This window comes from Camelina sativa, chromosome 8 (genome assembly GCF_030686135.1).
Source record: "Camelina sativa cultivar CO46 ecotype springtype chromosome 8, ASM3068613v1".
Classification (NCBI taxonomy): domain Eukaryota; kingdom Viridiplantae; phylum Streptophyta; class Magnoliopsida; order Brassicales; family Brassicaceae; genus Camelina; species Camelina sativa.
Window position 1 is genome coordinate 28,636,173 of NC_141887.1, and position 19,063 is coordinate 28,655,235.

The 19,063-nt window shown below is 35.7% G+C and overlaps 5 protein-coding genes and 2 long non-coding RNA genes across 13 annotated transcripts; 4 read left to right on the forward strand and 3 right to left on the reverse strand.

Moving 5' to 3' along the window:
* Positions 1-1,703: 1,703 nt before the first annotated feature.
* Positions 1,704-4,049, reverse strand: LOC104708768 (GDSL esterase/lipase At5g03610-like). The gene is made up of 5 exons (XM_087461348.1): positions 3,793-4,049; positions 3,479-3,691; positions 2,541-2,638; positions 2,174-2,480; positions 1,704-2,091 (listed from the first exon to the last, which is right to left on the reverse strand). The coding sequence occupies exons 1-5, from the start codon at positions 3,854-3,856 to the stop codon at positions 1,898-1,900; spliced, it is 876 nt and encodes a 291-aa protein (XP_087317474.1). The 5' UTR covers positions 3,857-4,049; the 3' UTR covers positions 1,704-1,897.
* A 1,041-nt stretch (positions 4,050-5,090) lies between these two features.
* LOC104708769 (solute carrier family 40 member 2) lies at positions 5,091-7,534 on the reverse strand. Its single transcript, XM_010425391.3, has 7 exons — positions 7,186-7,534; positions 6,752-7,099; positions 6,166-6,657; positions 5,911-6,082; positions 5,639-5,776; positions 5,426-5,536; positions 5,091-5,334 (listed from the first exon to the last, which is right to left on the reverse strand). The coding sequence occupies exons 1-7, from the start codon at positions 7,314-7,316 to the stop codon at positions 5,194-5,196; spliced, it is 1,533 nt and encodes a 510-aa protein (XP_010423693.1). The 5' UTR covers positions 7,317-7,534; the 3' UTR covers positions 5,091-5,193.
* A 1,785-nt stretch (positions 7,535-9,319) lies between these two features.
* Positions 9,320-16,552, reverse strand: LOC109126015 (uncharacterized). Of its 3 annotated transcripts, XM_087460854.1 has the most exons (6): positions 16,418-16,552; positions 14,903-16,259; positions 10,435-11,077; positions 10,155-10,285; positions 9,858-9,959; positions 9,320-9,762 (listed from the first exon to the last, which is right to left on the reverse strand). In XM_087460854.1, exon 2 carries the CDS (start codon positions 16,061-16,063, stop codon positions 15,356-15,358), a length of 708 nt encoding a protein of 235 aa, XP_087316980.1. In that variant the 5' UTR covers positions 16,064-16,259; positions 16,418-16,552; the 3' UTR covers positions 9,320-9,762; positions 9,858-9,959; positions 10,155-10,285; positions 10,435-11,077; positions 14,903-15,355. The 3 variants fall into 3 exon arrangements, with proteins under 3 accessions (XP_087316980.1, XP_087316979.1, XP_087316981.1); XM_087460853.1 differs by having other exon boundaries at positions 9,320-9,959; XM_087460855.1 differs by lacking the exons at positions 9,320-9,762; positions 9,858-9,959 and having other exon boundaries at positions 10,001-10,285; positions 14,903-16,262; positions 16,418-16,531.
* Positions 9,430-10,048, forward strand: LOC147940570 (uncharacterized). Its single transcript, XR_015563484.1, has 2 exons — positions 9,430-9,712; positions 9,914-10,048. It is a non-coding gene; the product is annotated as an uncharacterized LOC147940570 (long non-coding RNA).
* Positions 10,908-13,752, forward strand: LOC104708771 (uncharacterized). Of its 5 annotated transcripts, none has more exons than XM_087460848.1 (10): positions 10,908-11,040; positions 11,189-11,217; positions 11,360-11,485; positions 11,590-11,712; positions 11,812-11,931; positions 12,045-12,214; positions 12,292-12,334; positions 12,446-12,835; positions 12,937-13,024; positions 13,511-13,752. In XM_087460848.1, exons 1-8 carry the CDS (start codon positions 11,020-11,022, stop codon positions 12,663-12,665), a joined length of 852 nt encoding a protein of 283 aa, XP_087316974.1. In that variant the 5' UTR covers positions 10,908-11,019; the 3' UTR covers positions 12,666-12,835; positions 12,937-13,024; positions 13,511-13,752. The 5 variants fall into 5 exon arrangements, with proteins under 5 accessions (XP_087316974.1, XP_087316977.1, XP_087316976.1 ...); XM_087460851.1 differs by having other exon boundaries at positions 12,446-12,638; positions 12,937-13,352; positions 13,508-13,752; XM_087460850.1 differs by having other exon boundaries at positions 12,446-12,638; positions 12,937-13,352.
* LOC104709959 (uncharacterized) lies at positions 13,709-14,908 on the forward strand. Its single transcript, XM_087461349.1, has one exon. It carries the CDS (start codon positions 13,709-13,711, stop codon positions 14,906-14,908), a length of 1,200 nt encoding a protein of 399 aa, XP_087317475.1.
* Positions 16,553-16,713: 161 nt separating the features above from the next.
* On the forward strand, positions 16,714-17,070 carry LOC147940571 (uncharacterized). Its single transcript, XR_015563483.1, has 2 exons — positions 16,714-16,910; positions 16,994-17,070. It is a non-coding gene; the product is annotated as an uncharacterized LOC147940571 (long non-coding RNA).
* The last annotated feature ends 1,993 nt before the right edge of the window (positions 17,071-19,063 follow it).

The following is a 19,063-nucleotide window of genomic DNA, read 5'->3' on the forward strand; positions in this document are numbered from 1 at the left end:
CTAACATTTAGATCTCATACCACCAACTACACTACAAGAAAACGTCTTCAAAAAATATCTATAATCAAACAACGAGACCTTGTCCTTTACGAAAGTAAAAACAACAAGACCTTGTCTTCATATATATCGTTGCGATAGCCCATTTAAAACGTGAGCCGTGGAAAAACGATGGATTTCTGATTTTGTTTGCATCAATGGCCATATGCCGCCCATATGGGAAGTGGTCGTTGTAGTAAGACGAGAGATTTATCGGGGACAGTCTTTTTAGATTGTTGTTATTGGTACTTTGGTAGTATATGAATAATTCGCATTACGAATGGGATGAAGTTTTTCAATTTCTTTTTCATATTCTCTAAAATAGTTTTATTAATAACTATATAATATGACTTGAGAAGGTTGGATTCTAAAATATATTTCTGTAATAATAGAAAAGATTCAACGAAATCAACTTGACTAATATCCGACTAAACGTTTTGCGGAAACACGACTCCATACTGAACTTTGAAAAGACAGTCACGTTTTTTTGGCTAAAGATAATACAGGCGATATATATATTAATTCCTTTTGTTTGACGTCATGGTCGGTATGGGTTAAATAAAACCACTGAAATTTAACTATTAATTATGATTAGAAGATTAAGGTTCATGGGTTCGTCCACTATTTACGTTTATTTTTTATTCTTTTCTCTGAATACATTTTTAATTAAAAAATCTCTAAAGTGACTTTACCAATTACCAATTATTAGTGGAAAGAAGAAATATTCATCACCATCTAGTAATCCATTTTTTTTCTTTCTCCCTTCTTATAGACACCAAGCAGACAGTACATCTATGGTAAATTTTTCTTCCATAGTCACATGGGAGAATTTGTCCAAAAAAAAAAACAGTCACATTGAGGAAAACCTTAGATGAAAACAAATTTATTAACCTTGTATATATAATATACAGTAGTTGGCATTTAACAATATTAAAAGTGTAAACAGATAAGCGTCACTTTTAAACAAAACGAAGTTTATATAACCCAATGATTTGTGTTAGTGTGATTGATAATTTTTTTTAATGGAATCGTAAACTATACTAAATTAATCAGAGAAGAGTAAAACTAAAGGTAAAAAAAAATGCTCTCCTGTCAACCGCACAATGTCTTTTTGACTGTGACCAATTTGTCATCCCTCGAGTTCATCGACGATGTCCAATCTTGCAATCTTGATTTCGCATGTCTTCAACTGCTCTATAACACTTGTTTCATAGCTATCATGAATTTTTGTTTGATGTTTTCTTTACGCTTTTTCATGTTTATGGTTTTGGGGAAAGCCTTTGCTTATTACCTCTTAAACTTTGAGATGTTTTATCCCCTCTTTGTAATGTTTCTTTGATTGAATAGAAACACTCGTTTGCTCAAAAAAAAAATAACTCTAACCACTTTACTTTTGTGAGCAATGAGAACTATTAAAGTGGTAAACGGTTTAACTAAAACCTTATACCGTTGTAGTATCGATCAAAGTTATTGCGTCTCCACACAAATTTAAACCATTACATATTGATAAAAAAAAAAGTTGTTACCCTTTTCGTTTTTCCTCTCCATCTCTCTTTTGTCATATGAAACTTTGTTAATAAACTTGTTATGTGGAACCAAGGATAAAAACATTCCATATGTAGTATAAAGCGATCTTTAACTAGAAACAGAGTGTGTAAGACAAAGCATGATACAAAGAGTTTTATTTCAATCTTTAAGGTTACACTTTTATTCTTAAACACAAAATAAAATGATAGAGGCACAAAGCCTTGCAAGCAGGAATGATAGAAAGACACACTCAAAAGACGTAGACATAACAAAAACACTTAAGTACGATATTTATGAAGAAATTTTGAAATCTTAAACACATTTCGGTTTTCGATCAGATCGAAAATGCTGTTAAATTTAAAACGGAGTAAACCGATTTCCATCCTTCCTGAGTAGGGTGAAGTCCATCCCAGAAGAAAGAAGACGTAGAATCATCGCATAAGGTATAATTCTTCTGGCCGTTCTTGTCCACAGACCCGCAAAGCCCTCCGCAACATGCTTTGTAAGGAGTTTCAAACCTTTGACTCCCTACATTTCCATAAACCAATTTACACACAACATAAGCCTTGGAAAATATGGATTTCAAGGTGATTTGTTTTATTTTTCTTACCTGGCTTCTCTCCTTTGTTTTTGAAGACGGTCAAGAAGGCGTTGTAGTAGTCAATGACCATGAATGTCGACTGCTTGGTCTCCTTGTTGAGATTGGCCACTACATTCTTCAACTCGTTGTTGTGTATGATTACCAACGCGTTTATAATGTCGTTGCACTTCTGGTACGATGAGTCTTTGGCGATGAGGGGGATGCACCCAAGTGGCTGCAATAACGGTATTGCTACCTTTTGCACTCCCAAGGCATGGATCCGCCTCAAATTCACCTCAGTTTGATGGAGGATTTGCTTCATGGATTTAAAGATGCCCTGTGATAAGAATCAAGAATCAAGTAAACAATCTTTATATCATATAGGATCTAAATTTACGATCAAGATTGGAGATTTGTTGTAGATATTGTTAGAAATCTCAATAGTTAAGGGAGTTGTAACTTGGAAGAGCATGAAACTTATAACTTTAACTAGTTCTATAAGAAGAATTTTAATTGTTTTTGTTTTCAGTTCAAAAGATGTAGTAATTGTTATAAATAAAAAACTTGATTCGGTCTTAAACTGAATTCCAAAAGGGCTAAAATTGTAGTTGTTAGCAGTATTACCTAGGAACTGAAATATTTTATTCATCTAAAGCATTGGTCATTTTTTAGTAGTTTTATATAGAAAAATGTTTTGTAAGTTTTTATACGCAAATAAGAGGCTGTATCTAAAATAGAGATTGTTATTTTTTCCTCTATATCTAGAGGAACTCTATTTTTTTCCTCTATAAATAAAAGAAAATATAGCAATCTCTATTTTAGAGATGAAAGTAGAGGTGGGTTGGAGCAAATTTGCCTCATTGATATATTTTTCTCTATTTATAGAGGAAAAATAGAAATGCATTGGAGATGCTCTTATAAGTTTATGCAACCATAATAAATATTTGTCATAATATATTTAAACTTGGGTTGGCTATTAACATTAACGTCAACAATACAGATTCAATTATTAAATAAAGATATAAATACAACCAAGTTTCCAATGAAACTTAACCTTTTACCAAAAAAAAAAAGTTTTTCCGATGACTAGCGCATAAAACAAAGTAACAAACAACATCTTGAACGTGACATTGATATAACATGAAATAGTTTTTTATTGTTTGGTTCAGCGAAAATACAATAGGAGTAAAAATACTAACATTTTGGTATCTGACTAATAATCTTTAGAGCAATTCCTTGAAGTTAGAGTCTTTATCCGGTTTATCTATGGTCAGAATCAAAAAGAAGTGAATAACATGAAGTTAACATTTTCGTTATGCTCATAGAGGTACGTACCTAGAAAATCGGTAGAGACACGGCCGTCAGAGAAACGGCCGGAGGGTGTACCGGGGAATGTGTTACCATAAGGGACTGCCCATGGGACTACAGCTTCCTGTTTCTTTATGTTTCCGGTATCGACTGAAGAATCTCCAAACGCAAACAGCTTTGTTGAACCGTACGAGTACTGGTGATGAGGCTGTTTTGAGCTCTCCACTCCATTGATATCTCCTGCCGAAATAAATAGAAGAAATTGTAACTTCTAAAATTAGCCATATAGATTTTAGAAGATTCATTCTAATCAGAATATATAAAAGATAATTGTGAATTACCAAAGAGGAGAGAAGAGAAAAAGACGAGTAAAAGTGGGACGACGAGTTTTGTCATAGAATCCATTTTCGAAATTTGTTTATTTCTTTTGTGAAAGAGAGAGTATGTGAAGGAGATGAGTTAAAAGAACGAATTCAAGAATATTCTTATTTATAAACCCACCATACCACCATTATGTTCAATAGAAGTTCTAAAAAATATAGTAGTATGCATGCTTATAATCTTTAAAGATTAAATTTATCTTTTAAAACAAGAATTCGAGAATCAAATAATGGATAATCTAACATTTAGATCTCATACTACCAACTATACTACAAAAAAACTTTCACAAAATATCTATAATCAAACAACAAGACCTTGTCGTCATATGGTTGTGAGGCGGGGGGAGAGCAATGACATTCTGACTCTATTCTCATCAATGGCAATATGCCAATATGGGCAGTGGTCCGCGACTTAATCTTCATCGTCGTAGACGTAGTGAGACAAACGAAAAATTATCGTTGAGCGGTCAGCGGTGTAGGTGACTTGGTGAAGACATCTTTGTTTTTCTATAGATAATTCAGAAGTATAGATTTTAAAATTGTTAGTGATAGCATGAGTTATCATTAGTTTACCTTCAGGCTTCAGTTATATGGACATAATTAATAGATAACTCAAAGTCGTTATTAATTAGTCCACGTTTTTTTTGGTTAAGATGAATAATTCACGTTACGAATGGGATACAATTGAAACCATAAGATCTTTTTATAAAAAGGTATTGTATTTATCTTTCGCAGTTTAGTTTATTTTGTCACACATCAAATATCCGAATACTTAAAAAAAATAGATCTTTATATAATAAAAAGGTAAGATATATTTAAAAATAGTCATAGTCAAAACTGTAATCACTCTTTTTTATTTGCTAATAATTCTTGAAGTGCATTTGAATACATATATCTAGTTTTTGCTATGAAGGTTTGAAACAGAGCCAAAGATGAGCAACGATGAAATTCACGGATCGTCTACTCGTCAAAGAATTTACAAGTTTGTATATATCAAATCTTGATGCCTAAGTCTCTCAAGAAATGTTGATTCTGATGTTTTCGGATTTCGGAAAGGCTATCAGATCGGTTCTACCAAAGGATTTTAGAGGAGAGTCACGAGGATTTGCTTTCATTGAGTTTCAAACCGAGGATAGTGCTGGACGAGCCATGGTTCACTTCAACGGAATGTTAATAGGTAAAACATTTCAAGTTTTTATTTTTTATGACTTAGGATTCGATTGAGTTAACTGTTTGTAATGTGATATGATACTCTCACGTGGGTTACAGAATAGATTGCCCTATGTGTCATTGTAACAATTTCATATACAACATGTCGTCTAGTTCAATTATTTTTGCATCTTAAACATGGATGTGCATTTTTTATGAAACAAAACAGTTGTTCAATAAAGGAATCTTCTCGAAGTGGAATAGATGCTTTCGGACACGGTAGAGATGAATTGTGTAGAGTACTCCAGCTAACGAAACCGTAGCAAATGAGATCAACGTCAACATCCAAAAATCCTGAACTCACATTTAAAAACCAAATGTAACAAACATTATGAAAAAAAAAGAAAGAGAAATTATTGATCAAGATTTAGTGGTGCTGATTTACCTTAGGATTAGATACAATAATACCCAAAAGATTAGCCATCAAGTCAAGAGCCGCTTGCAACGAGTTCTGTACACCTCCAACCACACAACGGTCTGGTTCCGGGACAAGATCCTAAACCAATGTTCCGAGAAGCATCACATACTCATCAAAGACCAAAGATTTTGAAGCAATAGTTAAACAGAGCAAAACCATTTTTCAGCTTTAAATTCGTACCTGCATTTGTTGGATTACCGCGAGATCGAACATCCACAAACCAAGCCTAGAAGCAGCAACTCCAGACATAAGCATGTATGATGCTAATTTCTCCTTTTCAACCCAAATGGATCCAACACAGACTAAAAGACAGGTCCACTGCAGAAACAAGAACCCCACTTTGATAACATATTCATATAAATCAAAGACCAGTTCAGATAAAGTGGTGTTCTGTTCTCCCCTGTTTTCTTAGTAAATCCAGAAAGCTTACCCTTGATTAGTATTTTATATACCTGAGACCAGAAGGACCATAGTCCGGTTCTGAGTGGTGAGAGGCGGGACTGCATGAGAGGGTACACGACGGTAGCAGCTAGTCCAACACCAGCACTGATTCCTCTGCCTAAACCAATGATATAAGTAGGTATCCCTTTCCACTCCAATGTCGCCGTCATCAATGTTCCAAAGCTGTCTCAAAAGAAAACTATATTCATATATATGCAAAACCAAAAGCCAAACACAATGAGCTGAAAAGAGAGGGCAAAAGAAACCTGAGAACAGTGAAGAACAATAGAGCTAGAGCAACTCCAGGGAGCACTATTTCTTGATTGAGATAATTCCTCCACGCACCAACAAAAGAGGACTCAGAGATTCTATCAAGAATCCTCAAGATCCCGCTTCTACGTTGCGTGTTCCCATAAGACTCATCTTTGGTTGTTCCTTGTAAAAGAGGAACATAATAACTAGATGCAATATCCCTCTCTTCCGCTTGTGATTGAGACAACCTTAGACTCCTTCTCTCATCGCTTTGTACTATCGCAGGAACACCGTTATACACAGAGATAAAGAGCCAATACTCAACCCACACTGTTATAGTAGCCCAAGCTGCGAACGTGATAGCTGATGCTCTAAGAGAAACAAAGCTAATGATCAAACCAGTAATAACCGGAGACAGTAGCTTCGAGCTCAAGTCAATTCCCCTAATTACCGAATTCATTCTCGTTAAAACCGCTGGTGAATGACCTTCCGACATAACCACAACCCTGTAATTGAAAAAAGACAACATACTCTCTCATATCAAAAAGTGCAGTTACAGTTCCATTAAGAAGTGAATCTATATAAGAACCTTAAAGTTACCAGTCTCGTTCGATTAGAATGGTGCCTGCAAGAGTAGAGAGTACTCCAATGGCGCCAGAAAGATTCGTCAACACGACCAATGTTGCGAAAACAGGGAAATTCTGAGACTTGAGATCAGGAACTACTAGCAAAGCAACGACTGCACCACCAGCAACAATGAAGGAGAGGTTTTGAGTAACAAGCCAGAGTCTAAGAACTGTAACATAGCTCATCCTATCGATCATCTGGCCTACAATGGGACCGAAGATGGCGGCGGAACCGGACTCTACAACACCGTACACGGCAGTGAGAAACAGAGAGTTTGGCCAGAGGTAAATCATATACAGAGCAACAGAGAATTCCCAAGTTCTGCAAATTCATATACATCCAAAGTAAACAATCTTAGCGAAACTCATGTTACATATTAATATTAATCTAAGAAGATTTGATCAGACCTTGCACCCCATCGAGCAAGAAAATAGCCGAGGTAGAGAGAGATCACCATGGAACGTGGTAACGATGGTTCTTCTTCTTCCTCATGTTGTTCGTTTGATAGAAAAACCCTAGTTTCTGTCTCCTCCGCCATCGATCTCTGCTGACTAAGTTGATTCTTTCTTCGAATATATATTCAATTGAATCTGAAACTCAGAAACATTCCATCAAAGCGAATTCAGAGTTCAGTACATCCCCCCTGGCTTCTCTAGATCTTCAGTTCAAAGGGTGCAACTAGTAAGCATCGTTAAGATAAAAAAAAAAATTAACCAAAAAAAAGAAAATATCTGAATAGAAAATGGGATTAATTATAAAATAATAGATTTACAAGTAGATCTATATTTAAATTGATTTTTTAAAGGGGCATTTAAAAAAAATAATCTTTTCCTATGTCACTTTTCAAAAATACTATTTCAAGATGTCTATTTTTAAAAATACGTATTTTTAATATATAAAATGATTAAATTCTAAATTATAAACCCCACAAATACTAAATCATATCCCCTTAAAACTATTTGTAAAATAGATAAATCAAGCCTAAAAAATTTCTAAAAAATAATTTAACATATTGTAATTTTATAAAATATGGCAAAAATGAAAATGTTCATAAAATGTGTATTTTTCAAAAGAGTATCTCAAAAATGTTATTTTAAGCAAATTTACCTTTTAAAAAAACATAATATCAATTTTAATTATTTTGTTAATATCCTCCACTAGTACTTAAAGCAAAGGGAAGAAGATAAGAAGATATGCGATTGCGAGCCAAGACAATAATCAGAGAAGTATTTGAATGATATTGATAGACATAGATAGATTTCAAGTGAACCTCCAATATACTAAATATTTAACAAGTTCACAAAGAGTTCTCTATATCTAAACTGATCAAAAGTATGAGTTTCAATTTCTGATCACTTTTGCATTGGGTGTTTATAGAAGAGACGTATTAGTCCATTTGACATGTAACAAAATTAAATCTTTCTAGAAGATCAACTACTTACAGTACCATTGAAATACTATTTCACTCCCAACAAGTCATCCCTATATAAACAATCGGAGCTATTACATGATTCAAAGAATTAATAGCTCAATTGAGAAAGTTTATAAAAATAAAACTAATAAACGGATGCTAGGAAGCTGAAAACAAATCCTCACCGTGCGCATGTACGAGCTTGAAAGATGAATGATGGAAGCACCAAATCTAAGTCGAGGAGATTACAACACTATGTAGTGTGTTACTAAGTTATATGAGAATTGTTTTGGGAGTAGATGAGAAAATATCCGTTTTGGTGTCAAATCAATATCAGATTTATTTAATTAACTCTTGTTTGTCCCTTTAGAATATCTAATTAGCATACTAACAAAGAAACAAAAAAATTGCGTCTAGGACAGCACAATGACTGAGTAAATAAGACAATATATATATATATATATATATATATTTTAAAAATAATAATAATATTATTATTATAATAATAATAATAATAAATAATAAGACAAACATTTTCTTATGAGAACCATATATATATATACAACTTGTTACAATACAACAATTCATCCTATTAATCTTAAAAATTATCTTTTCATTATCTCAAATCATGAAGTATTATAGACATATACGGACAAGAAACATTATATAGCATGCATCATGTCCTAATATAGTCTCAGAACTGTTGGTGCTACTGCCTTCTAAACTGATTGACACGTTATGCTGTCAAAAGTAACAAAAATGTACATTAACATGAATATTGAATTAAATGATTATTATTTTAACAAAAATTATTATGCTCATGTTATGTTGTCATAATTAACAAAAATGTACATTAATATGAATATTGAGTTAAAATTATTATTATTTTAACAAAAATATACATTGACATGATTATTGAGTTAAATTATAATCTTAACAGCATATTATGCTATCATAATTGATAAAAATGTAAATTAACATAAATATTAAATTAAATTATTGTTATTATATTAACAGATGACTCTCTTGTACTCATCTTCTAAAATCGAACTGCATGCACATGTACTCAAAATGTACATGCAATTAGATTTTGAGGCTGTTATTATATGGTCAGCTTAAAACGGCACGTATTGTTAGAATTATAAAGAAAACGGTAAGATGTGTTAACGTGTAAACGGCGCGTATTCTAAACCACTGTAGCGGGTTACATATAAGTCATTAGTCGAGAACATTTCGACTTCTCTCTTCCTGAGCTCCGGCCATGGCGGTTCGTCTCGCGAGGTCATTTACTTCGGTAATCGCAGCTCGGCCTCAGATATCACCTCCTCTGCGGTGAACGGCGGCGAGTTTTCTAGTTTCGGTAGAGCTTTCGCCTTTCGCTTCATCTTCTTGGTGGTCGTCTCCGGAGGATCTGACGGCGGGATCGAAGAAAAGTACAGACCGTTTCTCTGCCGTAATTGACGCAGTTCATGACCGGGAACTCCCGCCGGAGCTATGTGGCCGGCGCGATTTCGTAAGATATAGTAAGTCTCTTTCCAATTCCTATGGCTCATCTTCTCTATATGTGTTTGGACTGATTTATTTTACATACTTAAGGGTTCATAATCATAGGTTTCGTTGAGCATAGAATAAAAAAAAAAAAAAAAATACCAATCGCTGAATACAAACCTCCAAGGTAGCAACAAGCAATGGCAGTGCCGGTAATAGAGCTTTTGTTTCTTCAGGTTTTCCAGCAGCAATGTTCGTGAGACACCAAGCTGACTCAAGTAACTGCAGTTAGACAGAACTAGGATCAAAAGATCACAAACATCTACTCAATTCGTCTTATATCTCAATGCAAATGAGTTACTCTTACAATATCCGAAATCTACGGTTATGGGCTGGGCAAGTAAAAAAGGCAAATAAATGCAATAACAAAGGGGTAGCATTGAAGCATATAACTAAAGGCTAATGTAAGAAACCTACACTGCACAAATAATGGTATTGCATCAGCGCTAGCTGAGGGCAACTTCAACAGGAGGGAGCTCTGATTTTGACAGTAAACGCCTGAGTTCCCGAAGAGTAGTATCACCCTCTTCTGCATTGCACCTTTTCCCCTAAAAATTGAGAGCAAGAAGATGATAAGTAAGATATCAGACAGAATTAACGAACAGTACCCAATACAGTGAACAAAGCAAAGAATGACAAACTAGATCAATTCCTAAGCGCGTCCTGGTTTTATTAGCAAGTTGACAGGTTCACTTACTGATACTGAACAGCAGACACTTGAGCTCTTCCACGGCTATATTGGCTTAAGCCTCCAATCTTGGCTGCTCTTCATCAACCATCATCTCATTCTCAACACAAGCATCCTCAACATTCCCTTCTTTCCTTGGCAACCGTAACAGCTTGTTGTCGTCTCCTTTGTCCCGCAACATTCCCAACTATACACACCGCCAGTTCCAGAAACTACAATCAAATCCATGTCACCAATTGAAAAGTCCAATCGTTTTGCAATCACTATATAGATGAGTAAAAAAGCTCATGCCACGATGGTTGTCTGAAACCACTCGGAGTTTCTTCTTCCTTTATGATTCTTTAATAGAAGGAAAAAAAGAACAAAAAAATTCTAAAAAGACACGAAAACATGTAAAGGGTAGTACTGATTTGGGCTTGTTCCTGGCCAGAACTAAATGCAAGGAACCAATCGTTGGTTGTGAAAATAAATACGAAATGATAGCCCAATCCAACAATTATAATAAATACCCTTTTCAGACCTAATTTTAATCCCTAAAAACTGTCAAAGGGTTGTCGCCTCTCGCTCGTCTCAACCTCTCTTCATTCCACACCAATGGACGGATCCGCCGACGAGGTAATCTTCTTGTGGCTTTTCTTCTTATTCAGTCAGTCTAATAACCCTTTGTTTCTCAATTTTTGGTTTCTTTCTTCTCAAGTATATGCAAGAATTATACTTCAAGTTAGTAGGGTTTCTGATTAGATCTTTTCTTTTGTACTTTTAGGGAAGGCATAAATTTTTGCCAAAAGTCAGGTAAATTGAATCGATATATATATATATATATATATATATATTTTTTTCTTCTTGTATATGTAAAAGTAAGATGCATTCTGTGTATACTACGTTCTTGTCACGTTCGTTGATATACTATATGGGTATTATCGAATAATTTCAGTGAGTATGGGAGGGTTACTGTTTCGGGATATAACATTAGGCTGACTCCTCTTGCCGATGTCGAGAGGGCGTTGAGAGAACATTTCACTCCATGTGGAGAGATCACGGATGTATGTTGTCTCAGGAGGTATTTTTTTTGTGGCTTCTTCTTCTTCTTCTTCCTCCAATTTTATTCCAGAGTTACAAAGATCTAACTAAACAAAACAAACTTGTTACATGAATATGATACAGAATTGGTTATATATATTTTATGGGAGAAGGCGCAGTCGATAAGGCCATGCAACTTAATGGAAGTGATGTGGAAGGATGGAATGTCGCTGTTGAGCCTTTTCCGTTTCCCGAACATGCAAACGAGTAATCCACTGCTATTTATTTTTAATTTTCATTTGAAGATTTCACTATCTTATAATTCATTTGAATTTATTCATCTCATGCAAAATCCTATTATTGCAGTAGCGTTGTGGTAAGAGTTGAAGGATATGACACTTCCCTTAGTAAGATTGATATCCAGAGCGCTTTGAGTAATCTGTTCTCTTCATATGGAGAGATCCAGTGCCTCATTATTCTCGAGGGGTAGGGGTTCGTTGTGTTGTGCCTTCTTCCTCCCATTTTCCCTAATTAATTAACTCTCAAGTTATATCAGTCTCTCTTAACTTAAAAGACTTGTCTCTTGTTGATCTTTACAGCTATGCACAGGTTAGTGTTGAAGGAAAAGACATTGCTGATAAGGCTCTTGAACTTAATGGGAGCGTCATGGGAGGACGCAAATTAGCTATTGAGGTGCTTTGTAGACCGTATTTACCCACTACCCACATGCGCCGCCGCTACAGGTGGCCACTACCTGGTCTCCAACCATGTACGACACTAAGTTTGTTCCCGGTTCTCGGTTCTTTCTTGATAACAAAGTATTAAAACTTCTGTGGTTTATTTTAGATCCCGACAGCTCTACCAGTGATGCAGTCATTCCACAAAGCAGGTAAATAAATTTTTTTTTTTTATTACAAGTCAAGACGGCTTTAATATGGTTCTTCCAGAGCATTTTCCCGTCTTTTAAATTTCTGTGCTTTTGCTTTTGGTATTAATTCAGGAGTGAAAGCTCCAAGACTCCCGATAAACCTGTTGAGAAGAAAAGGAAGTTAAGTAAGGAAGAGGCTACAGCTACATTAAAGAGTAAGACCATTCCTACTTTAGTTGAGAAGCAAACACCTGATCTAGCTGGGCTCGTTGTTTACGATATATGCATGGGCGACGGCAAGAAGAAAGCTGATCCTGGAAAATGGGTATGTGCGCATTTATTTAGGTCTTAAAATTTCAAGACAATGATATCATCACATGATTACTACAATGTCATATAGATTATTGAACAAGGTGGCAGTGTGGTAAATAATGTGGGGTAGTAATAGAATTGGTGGTGGATAAGAAGCAAAACAAAACTAATGCCTTATTGAGACCTAAGCGCACCAAAGAATCATTTTGGGTAGGAACTGAAGAAACAAGATATTTGAGAGCACCAAAACTATTTAAGTTTGTAACTTGCAAAATATTTGTTGAAGCTCATTATGTCGTCTCTGAGTGCAGGTTACTGTCCACTAAACTGCAAGGCTTCATAAAAATGGGAGGATTTACTATTCCACCTGTGGAGGGCATCCTCATGAGTTTCGTGTAGGTTGGTATTATAAGGTCATTCCCATCGGTGGTATTTAGATGGAGAAGGGAAAGTTCCTAAACAATAAAGTTGAATAAAAATATACAAAAGTGACTGAAATTGTTAATGGTCGATGTTTACTGAAAGACTTTTAGAATCGTTTAGAACCCTTTGCGTGTCCCTTTCTGATTGGGTGAAGAAAGTATTTATTTTCTTTTTATTTTTTCTTTTGCCCAAATCTCTCTCTATTATTTTTGCGTCTTCCTCTCTCTTTCTCTTTTGGAATCGGTTGATCTAAACACGAATCGGAACGTGAGATATGAGAGTTTGGTTAAATTTGTCTTTATGGGTAAGAATCTCTCTGGTATTATTTGTAGTTTATGATGAATTTGGGAATTGATGTTAGCAAAATTAGGGTTATATGTTGTTAGTCAATTGGGGATTGCAAATTGTAATTCTCTTCACTTCTTGTTTTCTAAACCTGAGTATCTTTGCTGAATTTAGCAGGATATTGTGCCAAGTGAGTATCGGAGGAGCTGGAGGGCGTTGCTTGTTTGTTTCCATGGTGTTTCTTCATCTGCTTTGACAACGACCCAGTTTGTCCTCTCTCTCTTTTTATTTTGTTTCCTGGGTTTTTTGAGCTTCGAATTTGTTTAATTGAAGTAGAGCTCTGCATAAAAAAATAATGATCTTTACTTTGCTGAAATGGCATCTTCTTCTAATAATATTGAGGAAATGATGGATAACTACTTTGATGAAGCACTTGATAATTATTTTGATAAAGCATTCGAGAATCAATTTGATCGAAGATTCGGTGATCAGCAAGAAGCAACAACGGAGAAGACAAAACGATCCTACATTGAAAGAGACCGTGAAGGTGGTCACAAACGCTTATGGGATGATTATTTCAGTGAAGATGCAACATATTCTCCTCGCCTCTTTTGTCGCCGTTTTAGAATGAACAAAAACTTGTTCTTGCGTATCGTTGAACGACTCTCCGCTGAAGTTCCATACTTTCGACAACGAAAAGATGCTACTGGAAGATTAGGTCTCTCTGCACTACAAAAATCTACAGCAGCAATTCGTATGATGGCATATGGTTGTGCAGCTGATGCGGTTGACGAATATCTCCGACTTGCTGATAGCACTGCGATATTATGCTTGGAACAGTTCGCTGAAGGAGTCATTAATTTATTTGGAGATGAGTACCTCCGAAGACCCACAGTAGAAGATCTTCAACGACTACTCAATATTGGAGAGTTGCGCAGATTTCCCGGGATGATAGACAGCATAGATTGTATGCATTGGGAGTGGAAGAATTGCCCGACCGCATGGAAAGGTCAATACACACGTGGATCTGGAAAGCCAACAATTGTTTTAGAGGCTGTAGCTTCACAAGACCTTTGGATATGGCACGCATTTTTTGGACCTCCAGGAACATTGAACGATATCAATGTTCTCGATCGCTCACCAGTTTTTGATGACGTATTACAAGGTATAGCTCCTAAAGTGAAATTCTTTGTCAACGGACGAGCATATCATATGGCTTACTATCTTACAGATGATATTTATCCTAATTGGGCTACTTTTATCCAATCAATTCCAATGCCCCAAGATCCAAAATCATCCTTATTTGCTACATCTCAAGAAGGCACACGTAAAGATGTCGAGCGTGCTTTTGGCGTCTTACAAGCTCGATTTGCCATAGTAAGAAATCCAGCTCTTGTCCATGATAAGGTAAAAATTGGAAAGATAATGAGAGCGTGTATCATACTGCACAATATGATAGTAGAAGACGAACGAGATGGATACACTCAGTTTGATGCCGCAACATTCGCACAAGCAGAATCAAGCAGAACTTCACAAGTAAATAAAAGTGAAGTTAAAATTGGGATCCACTTGTGAAGTTCTGCTTGATTCTGCTTGTGCGAATGTTGCGGCATCAAACTGAGTGTATCCATCTCGTTCGTCTTCTACTATCATATTGTGCAGTATGATACACGCTCTCATTATCTTTCCAATTTTTACCTTATCATGGACAAGAGCTGGATTTCTTACTATGGCAAATCGAGCTTGTAAGACGCCAAAAGCACGCTCGACATCTTTACGTGTGCCTTCTTGAGATGTAGCAAATAAGGATGATTTTGGATCTTAGGGCATTGGAATTGATTGGATAAAAGTAGCCCAATTAGGATAAATACCATCTGTAAGATAGTAAGCCATATGATATGCTCGTCCGTTGACAAAGAATTTCACTTTAGGAGCTATACCTTGTAATACGTCATCAAAAACTGGTGATCGATCGAGAACATTGATATCGTTTAATGTTCCTGGAGGTCCAAAAAATGCGTGTCATATCCAAAGGTCTTGTGAAGCTACAGCCTCTAAAACAATTGTTGGCTTTCCAGATCCACGTGTGTATTGACCTTTCCATGCGGTCGGGCAATTCTTCCACTCCCAATGCATACAATCTATGCTGCCTATCATCCCGGGAAATCCGCGCAACTCTCCAATATTGAGTAGTCGTTGAAGATCTTCTACTGTGGGTCTTCGGAGGTACTCATCTCCAAATAAATTAATGACTCCTTCAACGAACTGTTCCAAGCATAATATCGCAGTGCTATCAGCAAGCCAGAGATATTCGTCAACCGCATCAGCTGCACAACCATATGCCATCATACGAATTGCTGCTGTAGATTTTTGTAGTGCAGAGAGACCTAACCTTCCAGTAGCATCTTTTCGTTGTCGAAAGTATGGAACTTCAGCGGAGAGTCGTTCAACGATACGCAAGAACAAGTTTTTGTTCATTCTAAAACGGCGACGAAAGAGGCGAGGAGAATATGTTGCATCTTCACTGAAATAATCATCCCATAAGCGTTTGTGACCACCTTCACGGTCTCTTTCAATGTAGGATCGTTTTGTCTTCTCCGTTGTTGCTTCTTGCTGATCACCGAATCTTCGATCAAATCGATTCTCGAATGCTTTATCAAAATAATTATCAAGTGCTTCATCAAAGTAGTTATCCATCATTTCCTCAATATTATTAGAAGAAGATGCCATTTCAGCAAAGTAAAGATCATTATTTTTTTATGCGGAGCTCTATTTCAATTAAACAAATTCAAAGCTAAAAACCCAGGAAACAAAATAAAAAGAGAGAGAGGACAAATTGGGTCGTTGTCAAAGCAGATGAAGAAACACCATGGAAACAAACAAGCAACGCCCTCCAGCTCCTCCGATACTCACTTGGCACAATATCCTGCTAAATTCAGCAAAGATACTCAGGTTTAGAAAACAAGAAGAGAAGAGAATTACAATTTGCAATCCCCAATTGACTAACAACATATAACCCTAATTTTGCTAACATCAATTCCCAAATTCATCATAAACTACAAATAATACCAGAGAGATTCTTACCCATAAAGACAAATTTAACCAAACTCTCATATCTCACGTTTCGATTCGTGTTTAGATCAACCGATTCCAAAAGAGAAAGAGAGAGGAAGACGCAAAAATAATAGAGAGAGATTTGGGCAGAAGAAAAAATAAAAAGAAAATAAATACTTTCTTCACCCAATCAGAAAGGGACACGCAAAGGGTCCTAAACGATTCTAAAAGTCTTTCAGTAAACATCGACCATTAACAATTTCAGTCACTTTTGTATATATTTATTCAACTTTATTGTTTAGGAACTTTCCCTTCTCCATCTAAATACCACCGATGGGAATGACCTTAGCAACTTTGCTAAGACTTCACCAATGGGTTTGCCCTAACGAGATTCGAAAATAAGAGGCTGTAATAGTAGTCTTTGACTGTTACTTGGATGCTCATATATGTGCTTTTCGTTGTTGTTGTTAATTACACGCAGGTCTTGGAAATGTCTTTCCGGGATTGGATTATGGCATTCTTGGTAACCTTACTGGTTTCTCTTCACTATGTTCAAAATGTGTATCATCATGTTGTTTTGATGTATATTTTTTGTAAATTTTGAAGGCATGTGTGTTGGTGGCAAAAGAAAGCTTACAATCCCTCCAGCATTGGGGTAAGTAAAGCGGCGCCTTTGCAGATCATTTTGATTTATCTTTGTTGTCATGTTTTTATTCAACCTTTTTAATATTTTGATCATGATAATATTTTGTGTGGCTCACAGACATGGTTTTCGTGACACTATTACTCCTGAGGCCTGGCTGGTGTTTGAAGTTGAACTTCTTAGTTTAAACTAAATAAATAAATAAAACTTCCTTTGAATTAATACATTCCATAATTAAGTTTTGTTTGGTGTGTTCTAGCTTTTATTGTTTTCGACCGGCCTTTTTGCGTACCCTAGCAAATTGTTATCTTGACTTTTACTACTATCACATTCCAATTAAAGTATCAAGCAGCATCTTTAAGCGGCAATCCGTATTTTAAGAAATTAGTTTATAAATTACGTTAAGATAAATTAATTATATGGCTCTCTCTCTCTAACCTTGTAGAGAAAGTATCTCCCAACTTTTTCCGTTGCTCTTCCTGTTGTTCACAATTTGTCCCTTTCTGTGCCGTTGATTCATCGCCATAAGGTGTTTCCTCCTACTTCAGTAAGCATCTCATAGAACTTTCGGGGATGCTTTAGATCTTGAATCTGAAAAAGGGTAATAATGATTTGGGCTTGTTCCAGGCCATAACTAATCCAAGGCCCAATCATTTGTTGTGAAAATAAATACCAAATGATAGCCCAATCCAATAATTATAATAAATAAGGTAAAAATGGTTAGATCATCACATTATCTATTTAAACAAGAACATTGGACGGTTTCCATCACATTATCTATTTCTCAAATCAGAATTAGGTTATACAGAAACCAACGCTGCAAAGCAAATTCCCTCCAAGAGTAAACCTCCACACCTCAATAAGGTAAATGGTTAGATCATCATCGCAAATATATTTACTTCAATCTCTTTTAATGAGTTCATGTTAGAAGCCCTGATTGTCAAAAATTACAGATGGAACCATGGATTGGACATCGTCAATGACTAGGTCAGACGTAGGCAAATAATGAACATCATCGACCCCCTACAGATACAAAATGGATGGTCAATGTAGAGGTAAAAAAACAACAACAATTTATATTCACGTAGCAAACGTCTTAGTTCCTTCTTAGGTTTTTTTATCAAGGCGTCCAAAAGTCATGGCTTCTGGACGTTGCCCCTTCCGTAACAAGTGTGGGAATTTTTTAGACTGTTTGTTCTTTTTCTTTCTTGCTGGATTAGAAACTTAAGGATCCATTCCTTATCTTTTAAGAGTAATTTTAGAGATCTCAAATCCCGCTGGCTTATGTAATGTGTGAACTTTACAATAAAGAAATTAATTTTTCTTTTTAGTGTAATTAATTGTAATGTTGTCACCTGAGACATAATGCACTAGCAATTCGTTGTATACTGTATCCGTATTCTTACGATTAAAAACTACTTATCATTTGCTATTACTTAAAAGTTGTGAGAAAAAAAAAACTAGAAATAGATTTGACTATTTATTAAACAAGTAAAATAGTAAAAGGTTCTTCCAAATTTCATTAAATAACTTCACATGGGAAATTAAGTAATTGTGTAGTGTACATTTATTTTATTTTATTTCTCTGCGATACAAACTCGGTGTGGTTCTCCCTCCCACACAGAGTTTGTGGGGGAGTATTAGCAGAGCATCAACAACTGCTCTGATCTCAGCTCCAGTCTCCTCCGATAAGAACACAACACAATTGTCTCAGATCCAATCTCAGGTTTACGAGAGTAAAATAGTGAATGAAGGAGTCGAACAGATGCCTACGACTGAAGCAACCAAGGTAATAATACCTCGGCCCATCAACAGTTCAGCATTGCAAAAGTCCAAGTCAAATAAACAAGTCAGGCCCAATATGTCCATCAATGCAGTCAGACTCAATACACAGCAATAGTCTTCCTCCTCTCAACGGCTAACTACACCTACACAAACAGACGAAAGCAAAGACAATAAAGTGAAAGCAAAAAAGGACTGTACTGATCATATACCACTTAGCAATAGATTTAAATGTTTGGACTCATATGATG

Excerpts from the sequence above, each read along its gene's own strand:
- LOC104708768 (XM_087461348.1), bottom strand. The coding sequence starts at position 3,856 with ATGGATTCTATGACAAAACTCGTCGTCCCACTTTTACTCGTCTTTTTC. Across the intron at positions 2,639-3,478 it reads TGTCTCTACCGATTTTCTAG|AACTAGTTAAAGTTATAAGT; the intron begins GTACGTACCTCT and ends TTCTTCTTATAG. Across the intron at positions 2,092-2,173 it reads AAACAAAGGAGAGAAGCCAG|GGAGTCAAAGGTTTGAAACT; the intron begins GTAAGAAAAATA and ends ATGGAAATGTAG.
- LOC104708769 (XM_010425391.3), bottom strand. The coding sequence starts at position 7,316 with ATGGCGGAGGAGACAGAAACTAGGGTTTTTCTATCAAACGAACAACAT. Across the intron at positions 6,083-6,165 it reads TTGTTCTTCACTGTTCTCAG|CTTTGGAACATTGATGACGG; the intron begins GTTTCTTTTGCC and ends CTTTTGAGACAG. Across the intron at positions 5,777-5,910 it reads TATGGTCCTTCTGGTCTCAG|TGGACCTGTCTTTTAGTCTG; the intron begins GTATATAAAATA and ends TTGTTTCTGCAG.
- LOC104708771 (XM_087460848.1), top strand. The coding sequence starts at position 11,020 with ATGGACGGATCCGCCGACGAG. Across the intron at positions 11,932-12,044 it reads TGCCTCATTATTCTCGAGGG|CTATGCACAGGTTAGTGTTG; the intron begins GTAGGGGTTCGT and ends TGATCTTTACAG. Across the intron at positions 12,215-12,291 it reads ACTACCTGGTCTCCAACCAT|ATCCCGACAGCTCTACCAGT; the intron begins GTACGACACTAA and ends GGTTTATTTTAG.
- LOC104709959 (XM_087461349.1), top strand. The coding sequence starts at position 13,709 with ATGGCATCTTCTTCTAATAATATTGAGGAAATGATGGATAACTACTTT.
- LOC109126015 (XM_087460854.1), bottom strand. The coding sequence starts at position 16,063 with ATGGCATCTTCTTCTAATAATATTGAGGAAATGATGGATAACTACTTT.